The sequence below is a fragment of the Triticum dicoccoides genome, chromosome 2A (genome assembly GCF_002162155.2).
Source record: "Triticum dicoccoides isolate Atlit2015 ecotype Zavitan chromosome 2A, WEW_v2.0, whole genome shotgun sequence".
NCBI classification, from domain to species: Eukaryota; Viridiplantae; Streptophyta; class Magnoliopsida; order Poales; family Poaceae; genus Triticum; species Triticum dicoccoides.
In genome coordinates, this window is record NC_041382.1 from 47,969,704 (window position 1) to 47,982,417 (window position 12,714).

At 47.5% G+C, this 12,714-nt stretch overlaps 2 protein-coding genes across 2 annotated transcripts in view; one reads left to right on the top strand and one right to left on the bottom strand.

The window, feature by feature from the left end:
* The first annotated feature begins 2,275 nt into the window (after window positions 1-2,275).
* On the top strand, window positions 2,276-6,164 carry LOC119353127 (protein trichome birefringence-like 28). The gene is made up of 4 exons (XM_037619721.1): window positions 2,276-3,269; window positions 3,351-3,737; window positions 3,832-3,987; window positions 5,512-6,164. Exons 1-4 carry the CDS (start codon window positions 2,599-2,601, stop codon window positions 5,909-5,911), a joined length of 1,614 nt encoding a protein of 537 aa, XP_037475618.1. The 5' UTR covers window positions 2,276-2,598; the 3' UTR covers window positions 5,912-6,164.
* A 442-nt stretch (window positions 6,165-6,606) lies between these two features.
* LOC119353128 (probable AMP deaminase) overlaps window positions 6,607-12,714 on the bottom strand; it is a 6,825-nt gene continuing 717 nt past the window's right edge. The window contains exons 2-20 of the mRNA XM_037619723.1: window positions 12,499-12,714; window positions 11,732-11,916; window positions 11,137-11,317; window positions 10,710-10,888; window positions 10,568-10,619; window positions 10,350-10,477; window positions 9,982-10,161; window positions 9,803-9,870; window positions 9,577-9,719; window positions 9,352-9,413; window positions 9,061-9,174; window positions 8,749-8,889; window positions 8,228-8,380; window positions 8,088-8,141; window positions 7,776-7,886; window positions 7,523-7,696; window positions 7,352-7,432; window positions 7,153-7,251; window positions 6,607-7,046 (exon numbers count right to left, since the gene is read on the bottom strand). The exon at window positions 12,499-12,714 is cut by the window's right edge and continues 29 nt beyond it. Of these exons, the coding sequence (XP_037475620.1) occupies window positions 6,978-7,046; window positions 7,153-7,251; window positions 7,352-7,432; window positions 7,523-7,696; window positions 7,776-7,886; window positions 8,088-8,141; window positions 8,228-8,380; window positions 8,749-8,889; window positions 9,061-9,174; window positions 9,352-9,413; window positions 9,577-9,719; window positions 9,803-9,870; window positions 9,982-10,161; window positions 10,350-10,477; window positions 10,568-10,619; window positions 10,710-10,888; window positions 11,137-11,317; window positions 11,732-11,916; window positions 12,499-12,714 (2,390 nt within the window). The 3' untranslated portion in view covers window positions 6,607-6,977. The remainder of the gene's footprint in view (window positions 7,047-7,152; window positions 7,252-7,351; window positions 7,433-7,522; window positions 7,697-7,775; window positions 7,887-8,087; window positions 8,142-8,227; window positions 8,381-8,748; window positions 8,890-9,060; window positions 9,175-9,351; window positions 9,414-9,576; window positions 9,720-9,802; window positions 9,871-9,981; window positions 10,162-10,349; window positions 10,478-10,567; window positions 10,620-10,709; window positions 10,889-11,136; window positions 11,318-11,731; window positions 11,917-12,498) is intronic.

A 12,714-nucleotide genomic window follows, 5' to 3' on the forward strand; every position in this document is an offset into this window, starting at 1 on the left:
GCAGGTGGGCGGCAGCGGTGATAGCGTGCCTCTTGTGGGGGCGCCGGCTTTGCATGTACGAAAGTGACAACTCTTTTGGGTGGTCTTCGTGCAGATGGTGTGAGTCTGGCCCGACAACTCGCAGATGTGCTTGGACAAGAGGGAGTAAGGTTCCATCCACCGACGGTCACACCATTGTGTGTCGTCAGAACCAAAGCTTCATCTTGCGGCCTTGGCTCTGCCTGGTCATGCTCCTTGCTTCCCCATGGAACCTTGTTATTGTGCGTTTTCGTCTGTTTCGTGGTTTGTCCGTGGGCAGCGGTGATGCATTTCTCCAGGAGACTTGTTTGCGTCATGTCGAGCCTTTCGGTGGGACTCATCCATGTTCTAGGGTGAACATCTTCATCTGTCGTCAATGTGACGCCTTTCGAGCCGACCAAGGAGGCAGGGGGTCTTCTTCGATGATGGAAATGGGCAGCGGTGTCGTTCCAGGCCCCTGCTGGTTTGGGGTTAGCGTGCCCATACTTCGACGCCGGCTCTCCTTCCTGATCCAACACCCTCCTCTTCCCTGATCACCCTTTCGCAGAAGAAGACCTCGGCGCCGTCAAGCTATTCATGTCATGTTTATCGTTTTAGCTTGCAGAGTGCGAGGCTTAAGAGGAGCTCGCTTTAAAAAGAAAACTTCTATGGATCGTAATCCAACAAGTCAAACAACACAAGTAATTTTTTTTGGACTATGATATTTGGCACACGTGTGCCATATAAACAAAACTGCCACACCTCTATTTATTTCATTTTAAAGTACCATACGATCCCTCGTTCTTTGACCTCGCCTCTTCCCAAATGACCCCGCAGGCTCGCCTGAGAAACCTGCTTCTCCCGCACATCTCGGGCACTCACCCCCGAGAAAACTGCCACTTCTTCACGTCTACCACATGATTTCTCCTCAGGACAAAGTTACCATGATATTCATATGTAAGTTATCAGGCCTGTGTTGCATAACTTACCGTGCTATTTACATAGAACGTATCAGGTACTATGCTTCAACAACTACACCCTTTCAAAATTACCACTGTGTTTTGTACACAAGTTATAAGGTCTTCGATGTGTAAAATACCGTGGTACTTACACATAAGTTATCAGGGTATATGTACATCAACCTCCCCCCGGTCAAAGTTACCATGGGGGATTGTACACGAGTTAACGGGTCTACGATTCGTATATTATCATGGTACTTGCACCTAAAAACCTGGGTGTGTTTCGGTAGCTTTTTCCATAGATCAAAAATTATCATGATGTTTTTGCGTAACTTATCACGCTTATAGCACGTGTGCCCCTCATGACACTAAACATTATGTGACTTTCCCGTGAGACGCCATGTGTTGTGTTCATCCAAGAGGCCCACGCGCGAGGCAAGTGTATGTTTTTAACAACTTATATATTTTCGTTTGGTAAAAAAGTTACCATCATGTTTATATTGCAAGTTATCGGTTATGCGGTGCTTATATTATCATGTTATTTACACAAAAATTATTGGGGATGTTTTGAACAACTTTTTCCCGGGGCAAAAAGTTATCATGGTGATTCTAAGTAACCTATCAAGCCCACAATGCTTAAAATATCATGCTATTTACACAAAATTTATCAGGGATATGTTTCAGCGACAAATCCCCCCTCCCTCCCACCCTTCACAGGTCAAAAACTTATCATGGTGTTTAGTTATCGCAGTGCATATGTTTTCATACTATTTACACATAAAAATGCCAGGGGAGGGAAGTATACTATCGTGCTATTTACACAGAAGATACCGGAGTATCTTTTCAAAAAAAAATCCCTACGGTCAAAGTTACCATGGTGCTTCTACCTCAGTTATCAGATGTGCGCTGCGTATATTACCATCTATTTACACATAAATTATCAGATATCTTTTCACATTTGTTTTCCCCAATGGTTAAAGTTACCACGATGTTTGTATCTAAACTATCAGGTCTATGACGTGAATGTTATCGTGCTATTTACAGAAATTACTGGGGGGGCGGGTTCAACAAATTTATTTCCAATGATCAAAGTTACCATGATGCTTGAAACAAAAAGTTTCTCAGTGCTAACATATTAAAGGCAAAAACATGTCAAAAACAGTATTTCCCTTAGAATGTTCAACGATGAGTGTCATAGGTGAGGTGGTTAGCTCCCACTGCTTTGCTTAAGGTAATGTTAATGGAGGAGTAAGAAACAAGCTTACCACCATCACCACCACTACTAATCTACCACCACCACTCCATGTCCATGGCTACATGTCATGTGAGACCCACCGCCCCCCGTCCCATTCCTCCTCCCCCAATTCCACCACACAACGGTCCTCCGCTCCGCTCCGCTCGCTCTGCCCGCACCGTACTGTTCACAAGGGGCGTGGGCGCCGGCCGCCGCCGCTGACCGGACCGATCCGTCCGTGCGAGCACCGGACGCGGCGAGGAGATCCCGGCTGATCTCCGGTTCTCAGACGCGTCTAGCTCCAGCGGGAGGAGGAGGCGGCGTCGTCGATCTCGGCGGGGGAAAGGCGCGAGCTTGGGCTTGCCTGACTTCTTGCTGGCGGCGGGGGCGAAGGGGAGGGCGGCGGCGATGCTGCGCCGGAAGTCGCCGTTCGCGGCGGCGCCGGCGGCCGCCAAGCAGGGGGAGGGGGAGGAGGCGCCCGCGCGCAGGCCCGGCGCGCCGCTCTCGCTCGCGGGCCTCCTCGTCTCCATCTTCCTCGTCGCCATCTTCCTCTACAACGAGGACTCGGCCGTCGTCAAGGCCCCAATCGCCGCCCTCGACGCCGGGGCCGGGGCCTCGCGCGCCCGGTCCGCCCCCGACCTCCACCTCCTCCACGAGGTCAACCCCCGCCCCCAGCAGCAGCAGCGGGAGCAAGGGGAGGAGGAGGAGGGGCGTCGCCATGTGGAGCAGGTGGAGAGCAGGAGGAAAGCGAGCGACGGCGACAGGGTGGACGCGCCCGCGAGAGCCGACAAGCGCGCCGCCCCGGCCACGACGACCACCACCACGCCTCCTCCCAGCAGCAGCGGCGGCAACACCACCACCACCACGAGCAGCAGAGCGGCGGTGGCGGCGCCGGAGCCGGCGGCGTGCAACCTGTACCAGGGGTGGTGGACGTACGACGCGGAGGCGTCGCAGGTGCCGCTGTACCGGGAGGCGGAGTGCGAGTTCCTGACGGAGCAGGTGACCTGCATGCGCAACGGCCGGCGCGACGACTCGTACCAGCGGTGGCGCTGGCAGCCGTCCTCCTGCGACCTCCCCAGGTACCCATCGTCTACCTCCGGCGCCATTGTCGTCGTAGATCTCAACCAACCCAACCGAGAATATTGAATCTCGGTGTCCAGGTTCGACGCGCGGGCGCTGCTGGAGCGGCTGCGGAACAAGAGGCTGATGTTCGTGGGGGACTCGCTGAACCGGAACCAGTGGGAGTCGATGGTGTGCCTGGTGTCGTCGGCGATCCCGGCGCGGGAGCAGAGGTCGCTGGCCAAGTTCGTCGGCCCGAACGGGTCGCTCAACGTGTTCAGGGCGGCGGAGTACAACGCGACGGTGGAGTTCTACTGGGCGCCGTTCCTGGTGAGCTCCAACTCGGACGACCCGCAGGCGCACAGCGTGGCGGACCGCGTGATCGCGTGGCGGTCCATCGCCAAGCACGCCCGGCACTGGCGCGCCGCCGACTTGCTCGTCTTCAACACCTACATCTGGTGGCTCAACAACTTCGAGATGAAAGTGCTGTGAGTCGCTCCTCCCTCCGACCGTCCTCCATTGCCGCTTGCTCCGGCGATGGATCAGCGAGTGATGTAGGTGGAATGGTGGTTGGCAATGCAGGAAGAACCCTCGGGCGATGCCGGACAAGTACACGGTGGTGGACCGGCCGGTGGCGTACAAGGAGGTGCTCAAGACGTGGGCCAAGTGGGTGGACCGGCACGTCGACCCCGGCCGGACCAAGGTCTTCTTCATGGGCATGTCGCCCAACCATGGCGTGTAAGTCACTCGCTCACTCACCAGCTCTCGATCAGTACACTAGCAGTATCAGTACCAACTTGTTCATTGCAAATGCATCGGGTTCCTCCATTCCCGTGCGATGCCCTTTTGTTCTCAGGCTGGTCAGGTCATAGTGGGAGTAACATAGGTAGTAACATAGATGCCTCATAAGCAAAAATGGTGATGTGGCAAGTAGTTAATGAGGAGAGAGGCAAATAGAGTAACATAATATGTTACCATCACATAGCGGTTTCCAATGCATAATGAGTCTACAAAGTAATAAATGAAGGCAACTATGTTACCACACTAGTAATATGTTACTAGTCTAAGTTACTCCCCACTATGACCAGCCTCAATCACGGGCAAGGCAGGGCTGGGATTCCAAAGCAAACAGGCTTCTCGGGCAGTGCTAATCCCCTTGTAGGAGTGCTAGACTATTGTAGTATTACCAATTGTTTAGTGAGGGCACAAATCTTGGGTCAAGGGTAAATAATCCTGATCTCTGACTGGGCTGACACGTGCTTCACATTAGGTGCACCACCCCACAGTGCGAGAACCAGAAACTTCGCAGGAGGGGAGGCACAAAATCCAGCCCGAGAGAGAGCACATGGGCATGGGCAAACCTTGGGCTTGGCTATTGAATTTCAATTGTGCCTGCCCCCCGGAGCTATCCCGCTGGCTACTAGTACTACTAGTACACGGCCTGGTCCAAGAGCAACTCAGCAGTCTCACTTGATGAAATCTTCAGTTGAGAGTTAGCAAGAGTTGAGAGCCGTGCCCACACTAGGTAAGGCAGCCCAGTCTCTTTCATCGGATCGGTCTCGGTCTCTTGCTTGCCAAGACCCGGCTGGCGCAACTGAATTGCAGCCCACTTTTCATGTTTAGGCCTGAGGGAGTCGCACGCGAGGGCCTGAGGGGGAGCCTGAGGGGGAGTGTTAAACGAATTATTTGTGTGTTGCACATGTGTTGATTTACTAGTAGGTACCCTAAACAATTGAACTGCTCCATAATTCAACAAGTAGGTACGTGTTCCAAAACTAGCTACGACACGACAGGCCAAAAGCTAGCTGGACTGGACTGCTGGAGCCTGGAGCGATCGATCCCATCGGAGTGTAGCCACGTTCGGAACAGCTGTGCAGCTTGATCGCTGGAGAGAAGCATGGTACGTACCATGTTGCCTGCTTAAACCAAGCTGAGCTTCATGTGATGCGCCGTACCGTTTTGGTCGATTTTTTGCTGGCAACTTCCGCTTTAAATACTGTGTAAGAAAATAATGATTCTACACACACACAAATGGGTATCGACAAGCACGTGAAGACACCATTCCACCAAAAAGCAAGCAAAAGAAACAACCAAACAACACAAACAAGGCGGCATGTGCGAGGCAAATCATGGCGATGGCAACCTGACCTTGACCTGCATCACGAGTGTCGCCGGAGGAAACTGAGTTCTCATCAGCCATCTCTGTCCGTGTTATTACAAGCTTTTTACTAACGAGTGTGTATCTCTCATGGACGTGCACAGGCCGGACGCGTGGGGCGGGGGGCCGGGCGCGATCAAGTGCGCCATGGAGACGCAGCCGATCCTCAACCACACGGGCCCGCTCTACGTCGGCACCGACTGGCGGCTGCACGGCGCCGCGGAGGCGGTGCTGCGGTCCATGCGCCGCGTGCCGGTGCACCTCGTCGACATCACCGCGCTCTCCGAGTTCCGCAAGGACGCGCACACCTCCGTGCACACGCTGCGGCAGGGCAAGCTGCTGACCCCCGAGCAGCAGGCCGACCCGCGCGCCTACGCCGACTGCATCCACTGGTGCCTCCCCGGCCTCCCCGACACCTGGAACCACTTCCTCTACGCCCAGATCGTCGCCGCCCCTCCGCCGCCGGCGCAAATGCAGCTGCTACAGTCGTCGTCGTCGTCGTAGCACGTAGCCTAATTACTACTTGTGCTCTACTGATCTTTTTTTCTTCTTCTCTCCGGGTTTTCTATCTTTGTCTTTGTGTAAACCAACCAATCTGTTGTCAAGCCGTGAGTAAGTAATTCTTTTGTAGAAGCACGAAAGGCTCCGGAAATGTGTGTGTGGATGGAGTGGCGCGACGATGGAAGGTGAAAAAGGAATGTGGACCACTGCTCTGATGAACTAGTAGTTGGGTCATTATTCCTGTTCTTGTTTTTCATCCGTGGCTCAATGATTATTCCTAGGAAAAAAGGTAGTATATCAAGAAACCAGAGGAAGCAAGAACACAGGTGACGTGAGTCCCCATCATGAATATACGCAATCATCACCATTTCCTAACCAGTGTCACGGCATTGAGTTTTGTTTGTTTGAGACACCAACCTGGGTATGATGCTGGCGGCAATGTGGCCCGTCACCGCGTATAATGAGTGAGGGGTGGGGGCAGCAGTGGCCACCAGTGGCACTGGCATTTGTGAGTTCTCGCACGTATTCTCATAATTAAGAGGGGCTGTTCAAAGCGGTCCAGTTGAATCTTCTGCTCGCAGGAGGCACGGCGTGGCCAAACAGTGGCAGGGCCTACACCACATGCACCAAAGGAAATAACGCTAACCGACACAAAACATATGCGGGGTTCTAAAAAAACTGATACAGCTACAGTGATATGATGTCGAATATTAGGATATAAATGACCGAGCCGACACAAATAAATATCAGATTTAACACGCTGCAAAATGTCTGCATAATGAAAGCAAAAGATACAATTTTATTCCAAGGAAGGTCACTAACTAATGTACCGAGTGAGCAACGATACGCCTGATGCAGTATATTCCACTGAAATCCTAGAGTGTCTTCTCCTTATCCTTCCATGCTAATATTTGCCTATACAAGCAACAGGAGTAAAAGACTCATCGAAAAGGTACTTGGGCACTTTTCTTCTCTTTCACAGACCAGCACAGGGTTGCTTCTTCTCCGAAAGCCAGAAAACCGGATGCAATGCCTGAAGTGCAGGGCTTTCAAAACTGCCGCAAGATCTTCATCTATCAGTTTCTTCTGGTAGCTTAACATTTCCAAAATGTATCAGCTCCATCTCGTCTTTCCAAATCTGCGGGTCAATCACAAATGCAGTTATCAACGGAACAAACCAAACACGCAAGCACAAGAAAGAAAAAGATCAGATAACACTAGCAGAACAGGTGTGAAGTACATACGTTGTGTCGGAATTCAATCCTAATGTGAGGAACATTTGTCTGGTGGATGTCATTGCCGTCGGGACCTCTTTTATAGTAGTTTCTACCAATCCAGTGTGACTAGATAAGAAAAGAAAAGAAAGGCCAGAGCTTACAGGGAGTCCATGACTTGGGTTATGTAAGAACAGAGAAGATTGGCAAATGAATGTACAATGCGTACCTTCAGCCTATGAGAGAAACCAGACTGGTACACAGAATTCCTGGCTATTTCACACAAGTCACAAGAGCTAAGCTTCCACAGCTGCCACAAGTAACAGTCGATAAAGAATTAGGCAGGTCTCTGAGTGGGCATGGAACAGATCACATAGTGGGAGGGAGCAAAGGAATTTACCGAAGCAGCAACACTGTATTCTTCAACCAAAGGTTCTTTTGTTAGGTGAATTTGTAAAGGGTCGTCAGTTGAGAGAGAAACATTCAGGCCTCTTAAGAAAAATGTTGGGAACGGGTTCCTGTGGTAGTCAATAAACAACGAGTTGTTGCTCAAAGGAGACATTGCAAGACCAATCTGATTGCAGGCAAAGAAATATGATTAGTTTCTTCTGAATAATGTCCTTAAAAGATACATAGGAAATGGCAGTGCTAACCTGAGCAAGATAATACAAGTACTGGAGGACAGGGGACTTCTTTAGATTCACCCCGTGAGCAATATTGTGAGAAGTGAGAAATGCTGCAGCAAGATGATCAATATCGCCAGCCTGAAGACAAGAAATCATTAAGACAACGTGTTCAAGTCAAATACAGATATGTACTCCCTCCGTCCCAAAATTCTTGTCTTAGATTTGTCTATATACGGATGTATCTAATACTAAAATGTGACTTGATACATCTGTATTTAGACAAATCTAAGACAAGAATTTTGGGACGGAGGGAGTATATTAGATGCAGTATGGGTACACCTCTCCACAGTGTGGACGAAGTTTGATTGTTGTCATGCCCTTGGAGTCACGAAGCTGCATACAAAATGTTCTCTCTATTATTTTTCAAGTTTTTTATGAAAAATAAAGACACAGGAGATGTGGGCACAAAATGTTATTACCTTGTTCAGTGTGTAGAGGTTAGCATAGCAATAGTATACATAATATGCATACGCTGGATTGAAAACATTAGTCCATTGCTCAGGAGTCGGCATGTGTTTTGTTGGGCGCCTTTCTGGTTTGCTTTCATCATCCACCAAATCTAAACCAACAACCTGAAGATAATAGCATGAGAAATAAAGATGGCTGGAGAAAAATGTCATGAATGGTCTACAAGAGAATAATAGTGTCAATGCACTGAGCTTTGAGGGCCCTCTTAGTGGAAGAAATTTGGAAAAAATCCTGCTGGCTGATGGTTTTATACTGCAGGCAGGTAACTTTCTCAAGATTGTCCACACTTTTTCTACTAAAGTAGAGAACAAGATTGATCTTTCAAGCATTGGTCAATAAATTTTTCTTTAATAAGACACACAAGTCAGTTGCTTTTTCTATTTCATACAATTGCAAGATGACTAGATTAGTGTTGAAAGCCACATCAACATAACGCAGAACAGTAACAAATATATAAAGTGCTTCCACTGACCTGTTCTAAGAAAACGTGCAGCTGAGGATGTGAAGAAGGATCAACAGTTACTTCAAAAAGTGGAAGAAAAATGTTGTCAAGGAGGTTCTGGAATGAATTAATCGTGCCCATCTCCCTGTATACATTGTAAATCCGAGGAATCTGCAGAGAAAATTAAACACCACATCAGTGCAACTACTCCAGGTAAAAAAAGTGATTTATGTTCCAGTCCGGTTTTAGACAAAGGATATACATTGATTAATGAATATGTTAAGAGTGAATATAGAAATTGGAAGACCAGAAATACTGAAGAGGACAACATAGAGCCATTACCTGGATTAACCAAACAACATTCTCGCTGTACAATTCGTTATTCACTATCCAACTTGCCATCTGATCCCACTCACTTTTCTTTCTCCCATAAATAGATATTCGATACTCAGCCATCTGATAAAGATAATTGGAGTATGAGCATTAGCCAGAGCCATATAGCAAAAAAAAGGGCTAGATCAATGTGTAAACACTGCTTGTACATGAGTAGCCAATATTTCCACATTAAAAATTAAAAATATGAAAAGAACTATCTCTAACCCTCGACAAATCAATATAGAAAGAAGAAATCACCTGATATTTGCTTGCTTCAAGGTCAGCAAACACTTCTTTAGTTAATTCAGCGAGGAAGCGACCTAGTAATAAGACAGGATAATAGTTAACAAAATCATCCATGTACAGTCTATGTTGGCGGTGATTCTATTGCAGGATATAAGTTTAACAGTAGTACAACAACTGAAATAAGAGAAATGAAAGAGAGTATACACATTCAGGCAACAAGACAAAACATATGGGCACCTTGAATAAGGTTGTCCTGCTTAAGAAAGATCTCCCTGAGGCGAGACTGGCCACATGGATTATATTTCAGATTGAACTTGTCAAAACGGTGAAATGTACTCTTATCAGCATGCACGTCCAAGAGATCAACATTGAGGTCATACCTATTGAGAGAGTAAACAGGTTACTACAAAAAAGGTAACAAGAAGATAAATAACAGCACCATCAGATAAAGGATTTCAGTTACCCAGTCAAGTCCAAACTCTCGAACACCTCCTTAAGAGTCAAATAGGTCCCATCTCTAAAAATCACAACCTACATAAGTGAAATTTTGGAGCATAGGTCAAGTGCAGGACGTTCTGTCTCATCAGGTTTATTGCTACGTGAGACAACATCAACAATCAGGCAGGAAGGAAGTGGATGTACCTCATCTGGTTCTTTCTTCAATTTTGACTTAATAAACCTCAAAAGATGCTTCTGGTTCATGCATGCAGAGTGATGAACATGAGTATCAACCTTCCTGACATTGTAGAAGTCCCTGTGTGGTGCAGCTTTCTGGGCAAGCAGCTCTCTATCGGCATTGACCATCAAATGAAGATTAAATTTCTGAAATTACACAAGCATGAAAACAGAGGTCAATGTACAGAATAAAATAGCTTGCGCATGCGACGTCATCAAGTTCTCAGTGAGATTTATAAATCAAGCTAGTTTCACAGGCCAGTCTGGAACAAATTCAATATATGCAGGCAACAATAGAGCAAGTGTTTGAAAGGAACAAAGTTCAAAAGAATTACTTGCTCTAGAAGATTTAAACGGTGATGACAGACGGTTCGGATATCCCCAGCCGCCAATACACGAAGGATATAATGCATATCAGTAAAGAAGGTGGTAGCATCAGCAACAGGATACAGTCTTTCTTTAGCTGCATCAACAAAGACAACGTGATGATCAACATGCCCTAAACTAAGAAAATCACGAGAAACTAGAAGAAATGAAATGGTTTTTCACTCACAATCTTTACTGGGGTACAGATGAACAACACCATCAACCATTTCAAAGTGATGCTGAAAGAAGGGAAAACAATGTTTTAGGGAAAGGAAAGCAGATATATGTGTAGCCAGTCATTATACGCATACCTAGAGAAATGCACTTACTTCAGTTTTGGTCTGATGTTCATAGTTGAACGGGTTTGGGTTAGGTTTGGGGGTACTAGGATCAGTTATTATTTCCTTCTCCCATGGAGCAACTTCTTCTCTGAAGATGTACTTCTCTCGTAGCTCAAGACATTTTTGAAGAACTTTGTACGCTTCAATTTCATCATGAGAAGGAGTTTCTGAGGCAAAATCAAGAATAAGTACAAGAGTAGCAACATGTAAGCAAAGAACACCAGCTATAATAGATTTTATTCTAGTGATCAAGATCAACACAATCAAGCTGATGCTATATATAGATAAAGGAATGGGCAAAGATGGCATGCACTGAACAGTGATGTTCGAAAACAACAAAGCTGGAAGATATAATGAGACAATCAACATTGGACCAAAATTATTGAACAAACAGATATAAGGCGAAAAAGCATACCAACAGCTGTAATATTGATCCTACTGAAAGTTTCATGCTCAGGTTCCTTTCGAAGTATATCAGCTGCTACTGGATTTAGCTGGATCCCATGGAGACTGCCAGTTGCACTGTGAGATCTAATCATGCTCGTTGATGGTATGTCCCCATTCTGATCCGCTTTAACAGGAACCGGGTCTGATCCCTGTGAAATTTAAAACAATGTTAGTCTATCAAGTACAGACATAACTAAGGTATTGCAAGTAGGAAGTTGTTTCTGAGCATGAATTTTGAGGAAATGCAAAAAGGTTGCAGAGAAATACATATCTAAACTCTAAAGGGAAAAAAACAAATTAGTGTGTGAGCTACATGCAACTTAACCTTACAAGCTTTTCTTGATTAATTCATATGACTCACACCAATACCTTATACCTATATATAAGGAAGTAAACCTCATAAAGTTGTGTTGGTAGACATGTTTCCATTCAAAGATTCACTTAATAACAATGAAATTAGTGAAGATCTTTACAAACCCAACATGTTGTCACTCAGAAAACAAATTATCTACAAAAGTAAGCAGCTAGCACTGCTTGTCAAAGCATATGCATCTTGCACTTACAATAGCCCCATTTGTGCCAACGTAAACAGCATCTTCATTTTTGGAATCCGGCTCAAGATCAACATCCTCATCTGAATCTTCGATGCTCTCAAATGTGCTGACTGCAGGAACAGAGGATTTCGGTGTCGTTGGCCTAACCAGAGACCCAACTCTTTTGTTCGCAGCTGGAGATATAGTGGGCTTGCCTGAGTGGTAAAACAGGCCAGCATTAGCATAAAACGTCATGGGAAATTGCTTGCAGGTTACAACTGTTACAAAACATGCTTCCTGGTATTCAGTGCTTAAAACTGCAAGTGAAGCCATGTCACAATACACACTACACACTACTGTGTCTGTTTCTATTGTTTCATCACTACACGCGAAGCCATATTTGGAAACACCGAAAAGAGCTTAGATAAGTTATTAATGAGCTGGATACATTTCCCGGATGCATAGTTTGGAGCATCGAGTTTTGCCAAAGCTGAAACCCTACATAAATCTGAAGTGTACGATATGCGGCGAATAGGAACTAGGTCAGTGGTGAGTACTGAGCCACAATGGGATGGATAAATTAACCCGGCCGACGCTAACACCGCTCTTCGGTCGGAAAAAAAAAATCACCACCACTGACGAACTGCATCGTATAGCGCACTGAACTACTGAACAAATCACGCGGACGGGATCAGGCCTGTGAATAGTCGATGCCTCACACTGCCGCAAGCGCGCACATACCGCGCCGATCACATGGCATAGGGCGGGGATGCAGGAATCAGGAGAGCGGGGCGTACCCTCTCGGCCGGTGTGGAGCGGCGGGAGCCCCGGCGGGAGCCCCGGCGGGATGGGGAGGGTGCGGCGATCGTGGTCCCGGTGCGGGGGAGGGCCGCCGCCGTATTCCTCCTCCTCCACGTCCTCCCGGTCGGGGTCGCTGTCCTCGGCGCCGTCGGGGAGGAGGCGGGCGCGGCGGCGGTGGTCGCGGTCGAGGGAGCGGGCGAAGCGGAGCAGCT

Excerpts from the sequence above, each read along its gene's own strand:
- LOC119353127 (XM_037619721.1), top strand. The coding sequence starts at position 2,599 with ATGCTGCGCCGGAAGTCGCCGTTCGCGGCGGCGCCGGCGGCCGCCAAG. Across the intron at positions 3,270-3,350 it reads TCCTCCTGCGACCTCCCCAG|GTTCGACGCGCGGGCGCTGC; the intron begins GTACCCATCGTC and ends CTCGGTGTCCAG. Across the intron at positions 3,738-3,831 it reads AACTTCGAGATGAAAGTGCT|GAAGAACCCTCGGGCGATGC; the intron begins GTGAGTCGCTCC and ends TTGGCAATGCAG.